The 20002-nt window shown below is 40.7% G+C and overlaps 1 protein-coding gene across 1 annotated transcript; it reads left to right on the top strand.

The window, feature by feature from the left end:
- The first annotated feature begins 477 nt into the window (after positions 1-477).
- On the top strand, positions 478-17865 carry fam83fa (family with sequence similarity 83 member Fa). The gene is made up of 5 exons (XM_056401626.1): positions 478-1304; positions 8740-8907; positions 11570-11691; positions 14779-15578; positions 17081-17865. The coding sequence occupies exons 1-5, from the start codon at positions 831-833 to the stop codon at positions 17128-17130; spliced, it is 1614 nt and encodes a 537-aa protein (XP_056257601.1). The 5' UTR covers positions 478-830; the 3' UTR covers positions 17131-17865.
- The last annotated feature ends 2137 nt before the right edge of the window (positions 17866-20002 follow it).

Genomic DNA, 20002 nt, shown 5'->3' with positions numbered 1-20002 from the left:
TTTTTGTTGTTTTATTGATGTTTTGATGAAGACTTTTGCATTGAAATTTTATTTAAAGTCAGATACCTTTGCAAAGGTCTTCATCAAAACCTTTGAGGTCAAAACATTGCATCAATAAAACCTTTTTTGGCACTTGGAAATTTCCTCTCTGTTTCTCTGACATTTATTGTGAAAAGCCTGCTGCTGTTTTTAGTTAATTCACATATTGCATGTGTGCAAGTCATTACAGGGGGATTTTATCACCAGGGCTGTTTTACTTTGCTCCCCCTGTCTCTTCATCACCTCCATCTCCTGCATCATTTGTTGATGTTTTAATCTGCCTTGTTTGTAGGATCTGACCTGGGTCAGATTCAAAGTTGCCTCCTGGGACATCTGGCTCATTTGTGCTTCTCTGTAGTTTGTAGTGGTGGAAGATGGATTCAGATCCTTTACTAGAGTTCCACCTTGACCAGCTAATTATAGAATCTAATGATATAATTAACAATAAGGGGTCATTTTTCTGCATTGAGAACATTAACTTTTGATACTTTAAGTACATTTTACTGATTATACTTTTACTTTAACTTTACTTGTAATGGAATATTTTTACAGTGTGGCAGTTTGAAAATAGCAGTAGACAAACTTTCAACATCGAAAACTTTATTTTGAGAGTTGTGTAACAGGAAATTCTCTAATAATATGAGCAGCTTTGCCAGGCTCCGCCCCCTGCTGCCACCTGAGGCACGCGCGGTGTCGCCTGAGAACTTACCTGTCTGCACAGGTAGAACGGTGTTGCAGAGCAGCGGCCCCGGTGAACCAGGAGCGACTTGCGGGGGGAACTTGTATCGGCCATGGCGGAGTCCCAGCTGGTGTGCATGGACGACGACCACGTCAACGAGAAGATCCCGGAGTCCAAACCCGCGTTTTACTACAGCGAGGAGCAGCGGGCGGCGCTGGAGCAGCTGCTGAGGAACGGGGACGGTGCCTTCAAGATGCGACTCAAAGAGGACAACATCAAGGACTTCCTCTCCGCCAGGGAGGTGAAGTCCATCCGGAAAACCTTTCAAGAGTACGACACGGACAGCGACTCCGAGTCCGCGGAGCATGAGAAGTCCAAGGAGTCCTCCAGCGCGGACTCCGGGGTCCACTCCACCTACTGGCCCCAGATGTCCGACACGGAGGTCCCGTCTCTGGACATCGGCTGGCCCGGCAGCAGCGGCCTCTACAAGGGCGTGACCCGGGTGTCCGTGTACACCCATCCGCCCAAAGAGCCCGGGCCGCACATCAAGCAGGTGGTGAGGAGACTGATCCAGGAATCACACAAGGTAACTCCAGCTTCACTTCAGGGCTGCAGCTAACGATTATCTTCATCATCGATTGGTGAATCAATCAATAACCAGAAAATAGAGAAACTTGGTCAAGATGCTGAAAACGAATAAAACAAATCACCTGTTTTATTAGACTCAAAGTCCAACATCCAAATGTGTTCAGTTCACAATCAGATGTAACAAAGAAAAGACTCAAATCATCCAAAACCTCTTAAAAATGTTTAACAAACAAGTAAACTAGTTCGCTATTCTCATGTCAAAAGAAAACTGACACTGCAAAAAACCCAAATCAGTCCAGAAGGTTTTATTTCTAATTTCATTCATTTTTCTGCCTGTGCCCAGTAGTTTAGGGACTCTGTGACAAATCCTGGTTCACTCAACATTTACTCTTTCCAGCATCTTTTATTCAACTTTTTTCCTTTTTATTTCATGACATTAAAATGAACATTGTTGGGTTTTGGAGTAAGTCATCTCATGACACTGGACATTTTAGAATTTTAAAATAACAATTAAATGTTTGGGTCAAACACTTAATTGTTATTTAAGAAAACAATCAATAATGCTTCCCTACAGTATCATTTATATCAAACTTTGCTGAAGTGAGAGTCAGACAGAACGGTTTTCACCTGATAAGATTAATGCAGGTAGATTTACAGATTAAAGGCAGTTTGACAAACAAGTCAAATCTAAATCCCAAAAGCCTGAGTTTGTGTGTAAACTCTCCTTCAGAGATGACGACCTGAAGTCTCCAGGCTGTGTTACAGAAACACATTCATCACACTGCTGCCGGAAAATAACTGGCCTCTTGTCCTTACAGAGAAAGAAAACCAGGCCCTGACCTACTTGGCCCGCACCTGAATAATAGTTTTGAAATATTCAAAATGATTGGCTACAGGTGATCATGTGACTGTTACTCACCTTCACCAGTGAAAGAGACAAAGACCTCAAGGCTGAAAGCGATTACTGTCACTCTACTTGTGTCCTGTGTGTGTGGAGGAGACAAGAGCCTGTTTTAAATCATAGTTGAAATTAATGCAAAGGATTTATTTCAATCCAAAGAAAATATACTGTGGAACATGAATGTTGCCATGGACGCATTATGAGACAATCAGTCCAGGGGCACAGATTTGTAAAAGGCTTTTGTGGTCACTTTCTGTCTCTTTACAGTCATTTTCATTGACAAGAAACAATAAATGTCACTTGATAGAGAGGCTGTGGCCCCCGTAGCCCAGAGGCCCCTGAGCCTTATGGCCCCTAGGCTTGTTCCCCGCAGGCCCTGTTCGGTAATTGATCCACACATACTGTGGATTAGATTTATTTCCAAACCACAAACAAAGGTCATACAAACACATTATTGTTATGTTGCTGATGCTCTTAATTGAATAGTCATCAGAATGTCAGTGTCGACATGAGAGAACAATTTATTAATAATTTAAGTAAAAATATCAAACATTTGCTTCTTCCACCTTTGAAATTGTGAATATTTGCTGCTTTTCTTTAGAGATCAGAAACTACTATAGATAATGTAGTAATAGCTTTTTATTTTTAAGCAAAAATGTTTAATATTTGCTGGCTCCAGCTTCTCCAGCATGAATAGGTAATGCTTTTCTTTGTCGTATATGATACTAAACTCAAATGTTTTGTGGGAAATTATGTTTTTCACATTTCCTGACATTTTATGGACAAAAAAGTTTCATCATTAGTTGCGGTCTTTCTTTTCGTCTGTTCTTCTGAAATGTGCGTCTTTGGATGGAACAATAAACTGAAAGATGCTGCTTTATGAAGATGTGATGAACAAATAGTTTTACAGACAAAAAAATGAATCGGTTAATTGACAAAATAATTGCGAGATTAGTCAGTTAGGACGTCATGAAGTGATGTTCGCTGCAGCTTTAGACTAAAAACATAGATCATTCAAAGGAAAAGTCTGAGATTTGGTCATACTGTATCTTGTCATCATTTTATAAAATTCTGTTGACATAATTAATGATTCCCGGCAAACTGTGATTAAAAACTAACAAACAGTATTACTGAATTGATGTCATACGTAACAGTGGAACACAGCTTGGCTTATATTTGTCATATTTATTTTTAACACAGTTATTCTATTGATTTAAACCCAGATAACTTCAGAAACTATTTACGATGAGTCTGTCATTAACCTCAGACAAGTTTCTACAAGTTTGGACCAATCCAGTCATCTCTGCTATAAATGTGGAAGTGAAAATAAAAGTGACAGTTAAGAGTTATTACTCCAAATTTTCATTTTCACGGTCCACTGTACTGAACCCTAGAGGGAGAAAATATTAGTATTACTCAGTGCAATTCAACAGCACCCCAACCACATCTTCCATAATGATCTTAAACATGAATCAGCACCTCTGAAATGACTCTAATGCAAACTGAACATGGAGGTGAAGGAGGAGTTATTACAGGATTAGACCTCATTAGTTTGAGCAAGGTGTACCTAATAAACTGGTAAGTCATTGTAAATCTTGAAAATGTACCAATTCTTAACAGGTAACATGTCTTTGTTCAAATAAAATCAATTTATCTTCTAGAGGATAAAGAAATGAAAAACTGCAGCTCGTCCCACAGTCAAACTGTGATGGTGTCTGTTTGATTAATTACTATGTGCTGTTCAACAGAATGCAGTGAAATCAGGTACAGGATTATCCCTAGGCGCTGTTCTGCATCTATACTCAACATCTGCAAGAACCTATAGCGAATCAGATCAATTTTCCAGGGAAGGGCTCGCCAAGCCCACGGCATCAGTAATAAAATCTAAAAACCGCGACGGGATCAGCCGTTTGCAGGTTTTAACAAGCCGAGTCACACGTGGTGCAGACGTTGAAGGTCGGGCTGCTCTAAATGTCAGCTGCACATCAGGACTTGCAGCAGGAAAATAAAGACTCGTTCAAGCCTCCCCCTCGATCCTGCAGCCAAGCCTCTTCTTCTTAATTTCTCCCTCGCCCACTCAGAGATTCCCGCTGAGTGGTTAACCTGCTGGGTATGGGAAAAAAAAAAAAAAGCTAAAGAGGGGAATGTTAACTTGTGCTTGGCTTGATGTTTGGCACCAGAGGCTGAGGAGACACGTTTTGTTCTAACTGGCACAGAAAGCACCGTTTCTCTTTTTGAGGTGAGGAGGATGGTAAACGGATGAAAGGAAAACTAGACTATAGCTAGGTTTATATCCGTCATAATATAATGATATTGTTAATGATCACTTTACTGGGGATACTGTAGTGTTTCCCTACACAAAGGGCATTTAAGTGGATGTGGAATGGTTTTTTGTGGCGATGCAGCTGTGGAGTATGGAATCATAGGAGTGCCATAAAAAAAGAATAAATCGGTAAAAGAAGGAGATGAAGAAAATAAATGTGGAAATATAAACACGAATAAATAAAGAAATAAAGGAAATGAATGATTTAATTAAAAAATGTAGAGAAGAGAAATATATAAATAAATAAATAAAATGCAAAGGCAATAGGGGCAAAGTGTTTGTTTTTTTATTCTTTTTATTTGTTTTTATACTTCCATATTATTTTTATTCCATATATATTTTTGTGGAGCTGTTTTAGGGGAAGATATTGCTGTTTTGGTCTGGATGGAGAGTCATAATGGACAAAAAGGATGCGCACAGATACAAGACGGGGATTAAACAAGGGCGACCTGTGACTGTGGGGCTGGTTAGTCAACTGAACGTACTTGATGACATATGTTGATTCTCTTCATTATCTATTTACAGTAGCCTCCGAGCCTTGACAGTTTAATTAGCTGCTCATATGCTGAGATTACACCCCTCATCTACTCATGACAGCCTGCCCAGTGCTTGAGAGAATACTTGTGCATTTCGGGAGTTCAAATTGCCGCTCTTATAACTACAGAAACACACACACTCGTACAGATGTGCTAATTCTGGAGGCAGAAATTGATTCTATTAGAGATGATTATCTCAGATCGAGACGAACCCCGGCAGTGTCATTTATGTGATGATGAGCTGTGGATTGAGCAGAAAACGTTTTCAGGCCAGGTGGAGAATCGTGCTTCTCATTCAACTGCTTTCAAGAGTAAAAGCAGGTGTTAAATCCACAGACAGTCTTAGGATCTCATATTTCTTACAGTCTTATGTTTGCAATGAAAAGAAATCAATGAAAACTTTTGCCGGTTGAGTGAGATGATCATGTTTTTATCTCTTTGAAACCAAGCAGAGTAAAGCAGAGCACTACGGCAGTATCTTAACAAGGCTCAGAGCAGAGGTGTAGTGCTATTTGTTTAAGTACCACAGGGACACCTATGGTGCACACACGCGGTTCAGTTTCTAAGGTTATGTAACCACTGTTCCTACGGTGACAAGTTTCCATAGATCAGTCTCCTATGATCTCATGATCAAATGTTAGGCTGACTTTATGAACAGCTTCTTCATGTTGAGAATATGACGCAGCCTCAGACAAACATCCAGCTCAGTAATATTAGACTGTAACATGGGTGTAGCAGGTTGTAAGTAGCGTAGCATTAAGCAGCAGGTGAATGAACACAAGTAGTTTGCGTTTTGATTTCATTTACTGACTTGTGTCGAGTAAAGGAAGCCACATTGGAAACATCCGTTCAGAGGAGAAGCTAAGCTAACAGGCTAGGCTATGAAAACGTAGCTGAGCTAGCTTTCATTTCCAGCAAACTGACTTTGTCATGTTTCTGTGTAAGTGCATCACGGATAAAGAAAGTGTCAGAAGAGTGAATGATGAATTAAATTCAGTGAGCAGCTCAGAGGCTGCCGGCAGCTAGCGGACACTTTGTTTTGGGCATTTTTGGCCTTTATTCTGACAGTACAGTGAGAGATAGACAGCAAGGTCAGGGAGAGAGAGAGAGGGGACATGCAGCAAAACGCCGTGGGTCGGACTCGAACCCACGGCCGCTGCGGTTAGGACAAGGCCCATGTGATACGCTCTCTAGCAGGTGAGCCACTGAGGCCCCGCCCCCTTACTGGACACTGTGAAGGTGGAATGTTTTTCTTCGTGTAACTCAGTGCATGCTTGACATTTGGAAATCAATTAATACACCTTAAATGTCAATATAACAGCTTTCACCATTTCATTTGTTTTTATTAGCTCTCAACATGACGTACTCTTTAAGGATGATCGGGTATTCAAAAAATCTATAAAACTAAAATTACAAATGACAGATTTTTTTTTAGCTGTTTAGCTTTTTACTTTTATCATCAATATAGTTTCAGATTGTACACACATGGAGCTCTCTCTCTCTCTGCTGAGAAACTTTTGGATGAGGCCCAAACATGTACAAGCAGTGCTGCAATAAGGAAATGGAAAAACCCTCACATGATCTCACATGAGATATAAAAGCCCAGTGGGGCTGTAAAACACACTCATGTGTGTTTAAGAAGATAGACAGTAGTAAAGCTGCACTGAAAGTAGACTGATACGTGTCCTGTATATGTGCCATGTCTTGTGTCTTGTGACGGGCCGATGTAATGGCCCTGAACACTTAGACACTGCTGTTTAATTAATTAAGCAGTCCATGTTAATTGCAGCTGTTGCTGGACTGTGTTGAGACTCTCTGGCGTCACATTTGTTTTTAATCACCTGGAAAAACAAGTTCCACGGAAGCATCAACTGTTGCCTCGACTGCGGGCGATGTGCTCACCTGTTATGTGCCTTTGTGTTCGCTGGCAGTGGGAGTGTTGGAAAGGTTTCATTGGTTTTAATGTTGCAGCAGTTGTGTTTGCGTACCGAGACGTGAATCTTAACTCGGTCACCCAGAAATCGTGAGGTGTGATGTCATCGGTGACGTGCGTACAGCTCGGTGATCTTCACCAGGAAAACGAACCAATGAGAGGAGAGAGAGTCTGAATTTGCACTGTCTGGTATTTCTGCTACATTTGTTATAGGAGTGTAGTACTCGCTGAAGTAGGTATTAAAGGTCCTTAAAGTATTAAAGGCAAAAATATAATTCATGAAAAGCTCCCACTGTGATTGTTGTACCATGATGTTATGCTAGTGGATTATTACTGATGCATTAATGTGCAAGTAACATTTTACTTCTATTGCTGGTTGAGTTGCAAACTTTAACAATTTATTTTTAAATTAGATTTTAAATTATAGTTGCTCCAGTCCCATTCAGGGTTACTTGTATTTTTTATTTATTTACTTTTTGCGTTCAGATCATTAAAAATAATATGATTAAAAACAATGATATTTGAATTTATAATTCAGGAATTCAGGGATAGACTGTTGAATTTTGTGTATTTGGCTATTTTAGCCATTTAGCTAATAAAATGGCAGCATTACAGATATTCTTGAGTTATATTTTTATGCAAAAACCTTCATAATGGCCTTACAACATAGTAAATCACATCTCTACAGGATCGTTACTCAAACACTCTTTTATACCCTCTGCCATCTCCCTCATAAATTCTAGAAGGAAAAGCTAGACGTTTCTTTTTATTGTCGACTAACGAACTGCCTGTTTTTTATGAACTTATTGACCTTTATCTCTTGGTCTTGGTGTTGTATTTATGTGCCCGGTGTTTTTGATGTTTTTATGTGTGCTAGATGCTTACAGTATACCGCGCTGCTGCATACTCATTGTCCCACTGGGACAAATAAAGTGACTGATTGTTGTGTCAGCAAAACAATCTGACCACTGTTAACACGGCACATTTAGGAAGAAATCAGGAAAACTACTCCGGCAGATCAGAGAGTAGTTATTATACACTTTTTAAGATCAGTAGGCTACAGGAGTTTTACTACTGGACAATGCAAAAAAAAAAAAATCATAGGAAATACAGTAGGAAACCAGTGTAATAATATAAAAAAGGATAGGTCTATTGTGGATGACAGAGACCAGGAGAATTGGGTTTAACGCAACAGTAAAAAAACAAACAAAAAAAAACCAAACTAAATAGATAATAACATGCAGGGATGCGTACTTTGGTGACATCGTATGCGTTTGTGCCTGGTAACACTTCACCACACAGGAAGTAGTTAGGAAGCAAAGGAGAAGTTGTAATAGTACTATAGTAACTAGAACTACTGGATAAATGGTTTAAACAGATTATGGCTGCAGCTGAAACTGGCTCAAAAGGCAGATATTGAAAATAGGTCAAATTAATGAAGAAGACGGGCTGTGGACGCATGTCTCACAGAGAGAGTTGAGAATGACTGGTTTAATTAAAATGCTTCCTGTTTGATTAGATCATCATCATTGTCGATCTTAAATCTTCATCTGTGAACTAACTTCAGCAAAAAAAAGTATTTCTCTGTTTCTCTGTAGTGAGTAGAAGTGTAAAGTAGCATGAAAGGGAAATCCTCGAAGTAAAGTTCAAGTATCTCAATTTTCCACTTGAGTAAATGTCTCTGTCGGTGCTGCTGTCTCTCTCTGCCTGGCTGGACTTCAATCTCTCTGTGTTTCCCAGGTGGTTGCCATAGTCATGGACCTCCTCACAGACCTGCAGATCCTCCAGGACCTGCTGGATGCCTCTACACGGCGCGGGGTGGCTGTCTACGTTGTGCTGGAGGCCAAAGGAGTGCCCCACTTCCTGGATATGTGCGCTCGGCTGCAGATCAACGCGGCGCATCTGCGGGTGAGGACTGAGCTCAGCAAACATTGGAGGGAGAGCGCTTGCACAGAGGGAGGAGGAGGCTCGCTCGCTCGCTCGCTCACACAATACACAAAGAGCAAATGAACATGGGAAGTTTGAAGCGCCTCAGTGGGTCACTGCTCTCCTGCAGCAGACAATGAAATGATTATCACGGATTAAAACACGTTGTGTATCATATGTCACCCTGTTTAGGAAAGAGACAATATGAGCGCAGACGTGTTTGATCTGGTCGACCCGTTAAAACGTGACAGTAAATGAGCTAATTAAATAAATTGTATAGATAAATGACTGCCACTTTCTGATAAGGCACCATTCATAAAGGCTGTAATCAATGAATGGTTCATTAATGATTTACTAATACTTTATAGATAAAGTTATATTTCATTAATAAGGACAACTTTTTGGTTGCCAGGTTGTGGAAATCCTAGTTAGCCCTTTCATTCATTAGGGAGACGTTGTCTACTCAGATTCTCGGTCTCCATGGTGATCATGGTGTCTCTAAGAGCTGTATGAAGGAACGCTGACTTGTTTGAGGTTCTCTAACCTGAAAGGCTTCTTCAGTTCTCACTGGCTAGAGGGGAATTCCAGGTCTTTAAGCTCATGTGGGGTTGTTAAAACCTTGTTAGTCCCATCTCAACGACTCTCAAGGAAAGCCTCCTCCCATACACTGTTTTTACATCAAAAATAAGAAGGCAGGTTTATTAAACATGGGTAATCCAGCAAAAAAAAAAGCTTGATTGACTGCTTTTACACTGTCGGTCGAGTTTGCATTTTCTGAGGACACACACAAGTGCAGTTACAGTAACACACACACACGCAGGGGAGAAAGTCAGTTGCGTCTCATCCTCAGGTTGGAGCTCCTGTCAGTGACGGAGCCTCGTGTGAGACACTTCAATCGGTGATTGTGTGTTTAAAACGTATTTTGGGCCTGCAGCAGCTCTGCAGCAGCTCTGCAGCAGCTCTGCAGCAGCTCTGCAGCAGCGCGCTGCACAGGTGACAGGTGTGTTTACAGTGTTTGACATTACAGCAGGAAAAGAGGCAAAACTTGGCGTGTTCACCCAGGTGTTGTATTTACGTCAATGCCGATAGCATTTGAGTCATTTGACCAAAGTGTGAATGCCCATTGAACCCCTTTCCGCTGTCGACAAAATCCTGATGTTAGTGGGTCTTAGCGGGTTTTGGTGGAAAAGAGGCCTTGGTGTGTCTACTCAGCATTTATGTTTCCTTTTCTTACTTTCTGTTTCTCTTCCCTTTAAGTAAAGACGTAGCTAAAGGGTTTTATCTAGGACTGAACCGTATACCCAAAAAAAAAAAAATCATGTTGCAATTGCTTTCATATCGCGCTATGAGTCACGATTTCAGTTGAATTGCCATTGCATTATATTTTCACAGAAAAAATTCTGAAAATGATGATATGATTTTTGTTGGTGACTGTACCAAACAAACATTTTCCTTTTACGTCAGCAGAATATGATTTATAGGCGGAGGCGTCTGTGTAGCACCACAGCGCTTCAATTACCTTTTTAACAAAAAAATGGCAGCTCCTGCGACTTGGATATTGCACTTGGTCATGTTGCATTTTTGCTAACATTTGTGCAGCCCTAGTTTTATCTTTTCCTTGAGAAAGTTGGCCCGTGCCAGTTGTTTGAATGAACTATGCATGAGCTGGAAAACAAACATCAACATCACCTCAACAGTTCGTACAACAGACGCACAGCTCCTCTTGCATGGATGTCCCCATTTTGATTTGACTCATAGTGCGAATGCGCGGAATACGTACACGACAATCTACTATGCATCTTTGAAACGCACCTTCCATGCGGCGTATACATTAAAACAACTACGTGTCCACGGTGTCCACAGGTGTCCGCGTACACGTCCACAGGCCAATATAACGGAGGCCTTACAACACAGTCTTGAGATCACTTAACACCCTTCCAAGCCATGACTCAGGTGACATTAATAGCTCGCATCGTTATCTCGTTATGTCATCGTCTTACTTTTATGAATTAACATTTAATACTGAGCTGCAGAACCTGAGGAATGACAGTAAGTGCTGGTCTGGATGCAGAGCGAACAGCAGCGCACTGAGCAGGACTGTCATCCTATCTCCTCTGGGACACAGTACCCAGCCTTATCTGCTGTACGCAGAGTTTTGTAGCTGCAGTCTAGTTTAACTGGAGCACTGGAGTAACTGGCTCCTGTGGTGTCAGTTGATAAGGCTGTGAAAGGCCTTTTCAGAGCACTGAGCTCTGTTACTCTTATTTCTCACAAATGAACATTCATAGATTCTGAGCACGGATCCAAAGAGTGTAACTCGATGCTGCACCTCCACGGCAGAGGGAAGCCTCCGCCCTGTGTGTCTACTCTGTATTAAGGTCTCCTTTTCCTCTTGTTTCTCTTCCCTGTAAGCAAACACATGTGGCTAAAGGGTTTGGGTTTTGTCCTATATTTCATGAGAAAGTTGACTTTATGTCGCAAGGTGTGACAGCGCCGTTTGACTTGGCGTCGCCTTAAATCAACCAGTCGTGCATGATACATCGTTGCTCTTTTTGATAGTTGTGGCTGAGTGTGTTTACCTGGTTCTACCTGTGCGATGCTAAGCCAGGTCAAGTGTGTAATCAAGCGGGTGTTTTCTTTACAGAACCTCCGTGTGCGGATGGTGAGAGGGGCTGGGCTGGCCCTGTCCTTTGGAAAACTGCCCGGCTCCTTGTGCTCCAAATACATGCTGGTGGATGGAGAGAAAGTCATGTTCGGGTCTTACAGGTGAGCTCTGAATGATTCACCCATTTCAGCCAATCACACTTTTTAAAGCTCTCATATTGTATAAAGGTAGATGTCCATGTGTTTTTTTGATTATAACTGTGTATATATATATATTTTATAATTATGCACCAACTGTTGCATAATGTCCCTAACAATTCATGATTAAACACAACACAGACCTGGACAGCAGTTACAACATAATAGAAAGTCAGGCCAGCACACTAATGACTTTGTGAAGCATAATGAACTTGTTGAATGACTGGAATGCTTTTTAAAGCACTTTCTCTTTCTCTTTTGTTGGACCTGCTCTTTAATCTATTGTAACAAATCAACCATAAGCCATTATGGTCACTGATTGAGGCAGACGTGTAAAATGTGTGTAAGATTATGACGCAGAGGCGAAAATCTTTTTAAGTGCTTACTTGATTAACCAGGTTCAGAGAAATAATTACTACACTATACGTCTGTTAACCCTTACACTCCCATCAAATGTGTAGACAGACAGACATTAGTGCAGGAATAACGTCACCTGTGGTCAAGTGATGCGTGGAGTAGGTGTTTTACATATATTTGCTTGTGTTATATTTAAAATGTAGTAGGGAAATACCATAACAAGGTGGTTATTATTACACAAATGTTTATATATAAGGGCTCCTGTTATTGCTAAACTTATAATCAACTAAAAAAATCTCTAAAGATCCAACAGGTCACTGAGCCAATCAGAAGAGAGGAGGCTCTGAGTGATCTAATAAAATATAGCAGGTTTCAGGTAAACACTCAGAGAAGCCAAATCCCGCAAGGTTGGATGGTGGGTCCCAGTGGGCGGGGCTTGGGGCATGACTGAGAGCGATCACTGCTTTGTTGTGACATCACAAAGTTCCAGAAGTCCTGACGGCTGGTTTTAAGGCTCAGTTTCTGAATACAGGCTGTGTGCATTTCTCTGTGGACTGAGGCTTTGATACTTTCACAGTATTAATATAGAACCCAGACCTGATCTATAATCAAACAACACATGGACATCTACCTTTATACAATGTGGGACCTTTAATACACGTTATTCTTAAATTTGTACTGAATGTTTGGAAGAAATTCTTGTGTACGGAAACTCAGCAACACTTTAAGTCCCCTGGATTTAGCATTTATAAGCAGTATATACACATTGTATATATGTGCAGTTGGAAGCACGTATACAAGAGTTTACTAATGTTTTTGTTAAGAACTGTGCAGGCTGCTGTCTAAACATATGTTGACAACACTAAAACATAGTGTTAGTAATCTGTGTATAATCTCTGTAAAAATGTGTTTTTATAGGTAAAGTTATAATACTGACAAATACTGAGCATTAATGAACCCTAAAAATGTCCTTATATCTGCTCATGACTGAATTATAGTGGATTATAAACTGTTTATCAAATGTTTGTATCCAGACTGTATCTTTACTTGATACTGACAAACACTTGAACCAGACTCCCTGCAAAAATAACCAGATTTTAAATGTTTTGAATAGTGACTGACCTGTCCACACGCCATCTGTCTCATCTGCCACTGACTTCTACCAGTCAGGTCGGAGTCCATGTGGTAATCCACATGAGTGACCACATATGGGGTGAAGCAGTGTTCAGTTTTCCTCCGGAACAGTCGTGGATCACTAAAGTCAAAACTGGAACGACTGATTCGTGCCAAGTGAAATGAGCACAGACATGTTTTGACTCAGGCGAGACTTCGTTATGACTCAAGTTTACATGAAGAAATGTCAAGTTTTCATAACCTGTACAAACTCTTCCTGCTGCATGTGGCTGCCACACTACATAATGCTGTAAACGACTGTACATGTGGTCACAAAACAAAAGTTGCACTATAAAGCATGAAGACACTTTTCAAGAGTAGTTCAAAATGTTGGTAAATCTGCTGATTCTTTCTTGCTGTGGTTAAGTGAGATTGATGCCATTCTTGATATGAAGCAGCTGGTTATCTTAGCTTAGCTTAGCTTAGCATAAAGACTGAAAACAAGGGGGGAAGCTAGCCTGGCGTATTCCCAAGAAATTAAACCCGCTTCAAATCTCTAAAGTTCACTAATAAACACCCTATACCAGTGGTTCCCAACCTGCGAAGGTATTGCAAGTGGGCTGACAAATCAGTACAGTTTTGGTGAAAAGATGTAATTATAAAAAAAATGTAAATTTAAATAACATTTTTAAATGTTTTAAAATGAAATAATCTTTAAAAACATTAAAAATCTTTAAAAACTGTATACTTGTTTGCTATCCCAGTCTGATTGAGCACTAAAAGATTATATCCATGGCAAAAACTAGAGCATCAAAATCGGCAGATGGTTAGCAACAGGAAGAATTAAAGCCTCCCCTGGTTTCAGTTCAGTGCTGGACGTTCGATCATTACCATCGTTTATTAAGTGCTCTGGCAATTCATTATTTGGCCTCTGTATTGTTTCAGGGTTGGATGTGGGCCGCCAACATTTGTAATATTCTCAAGTGCGCCTTGAGTTGGAAAATGTTGGGAACCACTGCCTTTTTCCATAAATAGGGGCCACGTCCTTTGTTTACCAAAGTGTCAGAGAGAATCAGGCCTTTATATTAGAGACAGCCTTTATTTCTGACTCCTGCCATATTAAACTGTTACCTTGATAAATTCTACAGCGCTAATTCAACCAGTATTATAGCAAGAGTCAGGCCAGGCGCTCCACTTTGCCTTTTCCCCCCTAAATGATGCTAACCTCTCATGAACAATACAACACGCCCTCCAGAAAGTTTGGCTTTCCTTTATGACGAGACTTTTAATGTGAAAATCATCAGACCACGTGTTAATTAATGAACTTTAGAGCTGGTAGGTGGATGTTGATACCTTTTGTATTGTTTCCAGTCTTTATGCTAAGCTAAGCTAAGCTAGGTGGCAGGAGCTTCATATTTATGTGCAGATACAGTCTGAGTGTGGGATCAGTCCTCTCAACTAACTCAGCAGGAAAGTGAATAAGCACATTTCCCAAATTGTTGAACTATTCTTTTTAAAAGATGTTTTATTTCTAACACGAGTTGACCTTCATGGGTTGGTTTACTGTCTTTTCTCCTGCAGCTTCACCTGGAGTTCGTCTCGGATGGACAGGAACGCAATCACGGTGATGTCGGGACAGATCGTGGACTTCTTCGACAACGACTTCAGGGAGCTGTACGCCGTGTCTGAGCAGGTCGACCTCTACAGGGAGTTCAACATCACCAAGCCGCCGATCACTTCACCCATCAGGAAGCCAAAGGTGGAGAAAATCTTACCTCCTCCCGTCCCCACGTCTCGCTTTCAAGTGCCGGTGGGGGACTCCAAACGGATTGATCTGAAGGTGCCTGCACATAAATACCACAATCCTAAGTACTCTCTGGTTTTTGGGAATAGTATGGGCCTCACAGGCTCCCTACAAGACTTGTCGAGTCCCAGGGACTCGCTTGTTGGTGGGCTGAACCAGAGGAACGGCCTGCAGAGCAGCTACTTTCATGCCAGCAAGAATGGAAAGGTGCAGGTGGACCGAATCGCCCCGCAGAGACCTGGTTCACCCTCAGAGGAGGAGGATGAGGACGGAAAGGGAGGTTTGAAGAAGAACCAGTCGCCCGGAGCGAAGAAACAGCGCAGCTCCTTCAGGCACTTCCTAAAAGGCAGAGGGGCCAATCAGAGCACAGAAACTATAGAGGAAGGTGTGGTCACTCCTCACAGTCCCTCGCCCACCTCCAAAGTGCCAGAGACCAACGGCATTGCAGGAAATGAGCTGGAGGATTCGTTTGAGATCATTGAGAAACCAGGTCCACTGAAATCCAAAACCAAGAAGCCGTCAAAGGTCATTCAGCGGAGTGTGTCTCTGCTGACAATCAACACACCAGACGAAGACGGTACGTCTTCAAACATTTCTATCATTTCACTTTTTCCATATTGTAATCCGAATCATTGCTGCAGCTAACGACTTTTCATTATTACATCAATCTGCAGAGTATTTTCTTAATTATTCCATTAATTATTTGGTTGATAAAATGTCCAAAAATGGTAGAAGTTAGTTACAACTGTCCAAAACCTGAAAATGACGGTTTAAATCAGGGGAAATCTTTTCAACTATTTTCAGATCACTTGGTGATTCGTTTTCTATCGATCAAATAACTGATTAACCAACTAATCATTTCAGCTCTAGTGACTGTCAGGCTGCAAAAAAGAATTATTGTTATTATAATTATGGTGCTAAGCTAAACAGCTGCCATTTCCATTCAGACATGAGGGTTGTATCAGTCCTTTCAAATAACTCTCCAAAAGAGTATTTTCCAAAATGTCGAAATATTCCATGTAGACATATTTTTTAAAAAATGTCTAAAAGCTCATCATACTAGAGGAAAGTTTCTACACACACGATATAAAGGACATATCAAATCAGACAATGAGTGTGGGGAAAACATTCAACTCACCCAATCAGAATTTGAACATTTATGATACTCAGAGCTGCAGACAAAATTCATTTGGTGTTAAAAGTAGCTATAATCAATATTTTTACAATTTATGAAATGACTGTCAGAGAGTCGTTTCCTGTAGCAGCAGCAGCTGTTTTCAGAGAAACAGATGTTGGGGAAAAAAAAAAAAAAAAAAAGCCACTGTCCTCTACCTGCTCCGCTGCAAACAGCAGACAGACACAGTCAGAGAGCAGCTGGTGAACACAGTGGAGCATTTAGCAGCTAAAGAGCCAGATATTTCCCTCAGGAGCTGGTGGAGACCAAACACAGAGCTGAAAGAAAGAGAGGGGATATTGGACTGAGATTCATCAGGTGACACAAATATGACTCCCAACGAATAGTCATGTTGCTCTGTAACTGCCGATATCTCACTGCTGTGTTTGCAACTTGTCTCCTCTGGGGAAAAAAAAACAAAAGCAGTTATTGCTGGTTTAACTGATATTAAAGGTCCATATGGTATAAAGGTATATTTTACATGTGTTGTTTGGTTATAAAGCAGATCTAGGTTCTATATTAATACTGTGAAAGTATCAAAGCCTCAGTCCACTGAGAGATGCACACAGCCTGTATTCAGAAACTGAGCCTTAAAACCAGCTTTCAGGACACCCACCTGGACCCACCACCCAACCTTACAGGATTTGGTTTCTTTAAGTGTTTTCCTGAAATCTGCTATATTTTTATTGGATCACTCAGAAAACAGTTAGCCAATCAGAAGAGAGGCTCCGAGTCTCCTCTCTTCTGATTGGCTCCCGACCTGTTGTTACTAGAGCTCCACAGAGAAGTGAGAGAGGAGATGTAAAACTACACTGAGATGGTTTTAGGTTCTTAAAACCACAAATATATCTTCTTATATACCTAAATATAAACCTTTTAATCAATCTGTGTCTTCATTTGAACAGGATTCAAAAGCCGGCGACGGCACCAGAAGAAGAACTGCATCCAGTCATGAGATCAAAACTGTCTGTCCTCAGAGTGATAAAGATCAGCTGGGGGATCTGATGGTTAAACATTATGCAACAGCTGAGTCAGTGTAACCTCACTGAAACTAAGTCATGTCACTTTACAAGACGCCCTCATCTTCGGCCTGTTGTACTGCTGTGGTCTGGCTGAAAGTCCTCTGCTGGTGCATTATGGGACTCTGCACCAAAGAGATGTTTAACTAATCATGTGAGGAATAACTCCATACAATCTCACCTAGTAGCCAAAGGGCTGATGGGAGATTTTCATTGCCATTATTTTGTTTTTCTATGTTTTTTTGTATTAAATTATTAATACAGTGTTGTTTTTATGTTTTACACTTGTGTGCTTAAACCCTAACACCACTGAGGGGCCGCGATGCCACCCAGGTGGTGTGGGTGGATTACGTCACGCCTGTGGTTGCTACGGAGACAGGAAAAGTGATCAGTTGTGCCTTTGCCCCTGAGTTTCACTTTACAGGGACCCTTGGTAACAGAGTAAGTGTTCAGAGTGGGTTGTACAGGCTGTGAATAATGTAGAGTGTCGACAGTCGTGCTTCATGTGTTCGCACTTTGGCCTTTTGTTTTCATCCAGGTGAAACTGGAAGAGATTAAAATGTGAATCCTTCAGAACCACTTGATCAACAAATCATCACATTTTTGTAGATATATGAAATTTGAAAAGATGTTTTTTTTTATTAATAATAATAAATGAATAAATAAATAAATGGTTTGTGTGATTAAATGTCAAATAAATTGTAAGTGGTTTTCCAGCAAGTCAAGTATCTTATGAAAAGGTTCAGTGAGCAGATGAATTTTCTGCAGCTCAGTAGAAACTGTTCCTGGTCTGTTGATTAAATTATGAAGACATAAGGTCTGACGTAGAGGTCCACTGGCAGTATGCCCAGTGTCATAAGTCCAGGGCATTGGAGTAAGCAGTTGTAATTAATGGGAATTAAGGTATTAAAAAGTCTTAAACATCGTTATGTACTAATAGTTGAAAATACTGACCCACTGCCCAGTTTTCTTTTTTTTGAAACTCACATTTTTCTAAACAGGTTTCACTTCTGCAAACCTTTACCTACTTCTTTACCAACATGCAGCTCAGCACAACAGTTAATCTCCCGTCCAGAATGCTCTAATGCAGCAGACCAGACCAGGGCGCCTCTGTTTCAAGTCTGTTTAAGTGACTTTTGGGTTCACATTTTGCCTGGTACCTCAGTTTGGCCAGACCTGGTCTTGGTGGTTCCTGGTGGTTCCAAACGTCTTGCATTTCACAATTACTGAGGCCACTGGGAAGTTTCACTCTGATCTCTGACTCACAGTTTTCTAACAGAGGTCTCCAGGGAGTTCACTGGAGTTCATTGGTCCTGACATGCAGCGTGAAGTGTAGGGCCTCATACACACGAGTGTGTGTCTTTCTAAACCCCATCCGATCAGTTCAGTTTCCTACAGGTGGACTCCAGTCAACTTCTAGACACATCCCATCATGCTCTGCAGACAAGCAAGAAGAATATATTTCCTATTGTGCATGGTCTGCATTAAACATAACAAAATATTTCTCTATTTGGTTTGGAGTAATGACATATATTTATTGTTTATTCGACCTCGTAGTCACCTCAATCAAATCTAGAGGTCCAGTTTATGGACTTCATTTTAATAAGGTGAGAAGAAAGGAAACATAATTATTTTTAGTCAAACAGCAGTGACGTGTGCAGGACATCAAACAATGAAGAGGTACAGAAACGTCAACACATCAGCTGATGTCGTGTCCTTTAAAGACACCTGAGGAGGTTTGTTTTCCACAGGTGAGTCAATAACTCACACCTTCACTGTTTGACGAATACACTGTGAGAAAATATATTTAGCAAAAAAGCAAATATGATGTTTGTTTATTTGGGTTTGTGTGTGTGTGTGTGTGTGTGTGTGTGTGTGTGTGTGTGTGTGTGTGTGTGTGTGTGTGTGTGTGTGTGTGTGTGTGTGTGTGTGTGTGTGTGTGTGTGTGTGTGTGTGTGTGTGTGTGTGTGTGTGTGTGTGTGTGTGTGTGTACACTAGCTTCCAGGAAACCACATCTGTATCACAGCATCACACACACACACGCACAACAGGAACTTCACAGGAAAAGATTGAATTGATAATTAAATAACTGAGAATAACAAGATAACACAGGGCTGTATTAATTTGATAACAAAAAAACATCCAGTGAGTTGCATCAAAAGTAAATATTTGAACATGAACTTCCTGGTGAAAGAAGTGACATGTTATGATGATGCAGCGCCATCTGCTGGAGAAACAGCCACACATTCAGAATAAATGAGTTTATTATACAGATAGTTTGATCCCCTCATCAGTATGAAGTCATTAAATAATATAATACATGTTAAACAAGTGTATCTAAATAAAATACATTGTACACTCTATGTAGTCATAAGTTAATTTAAGAGCTTGTCAATGTTTTTGTAGCTTTTCTGGTTTTTCTATTTACATGAATTTAATAAAGCTGGTCTGTGATTGTATTTGATGTTCATCAGGAAGAGAATGGACAAATTTTATTTCATCAGTAAGTGAAGTAAGAAAAGTGAAAACCCTCCACAAATCGCTCATGAAACTGCTTCTTTAAGCTTCATATTTTCCCAGGAAGCCTAAAATAAAAACACCCAGAACAGGTTTAACAAAGTGCTATATACTAAACAACTTTAAATATTCTAACATGAAATAATATCAATAAATAGCTGCTGTTTTTACAGTCAAGGACAGACTGTGAGACATCAGGCCCCTGGACACAGACATGTAACGCCCCACCCCCAGCACCTCCCACTGCAAGACATCTACGTCTCATTTTATTGTCTTTTGAGTCTCTTTGTA

This window comes from Seriola aureovittata, chromosome 17 (genome assembly GCF_021018895.1).
Source record: "Seriola aureovittata isolate HTS-2021-v1 ecotype China chromosome 17, ASM2101889v1, whole genome shotgun sequence".
Classification (NCBI taxonomy): domain Eukaryota; kingdom Metazoa; phylum Chordata; class Actinopteri; order Carangiformes; family Carangidae; genus Seriola; species Seriola aureovittata.
This window is presented reverse-complemented; position numbering and strand designations above follow the sequence as displayed.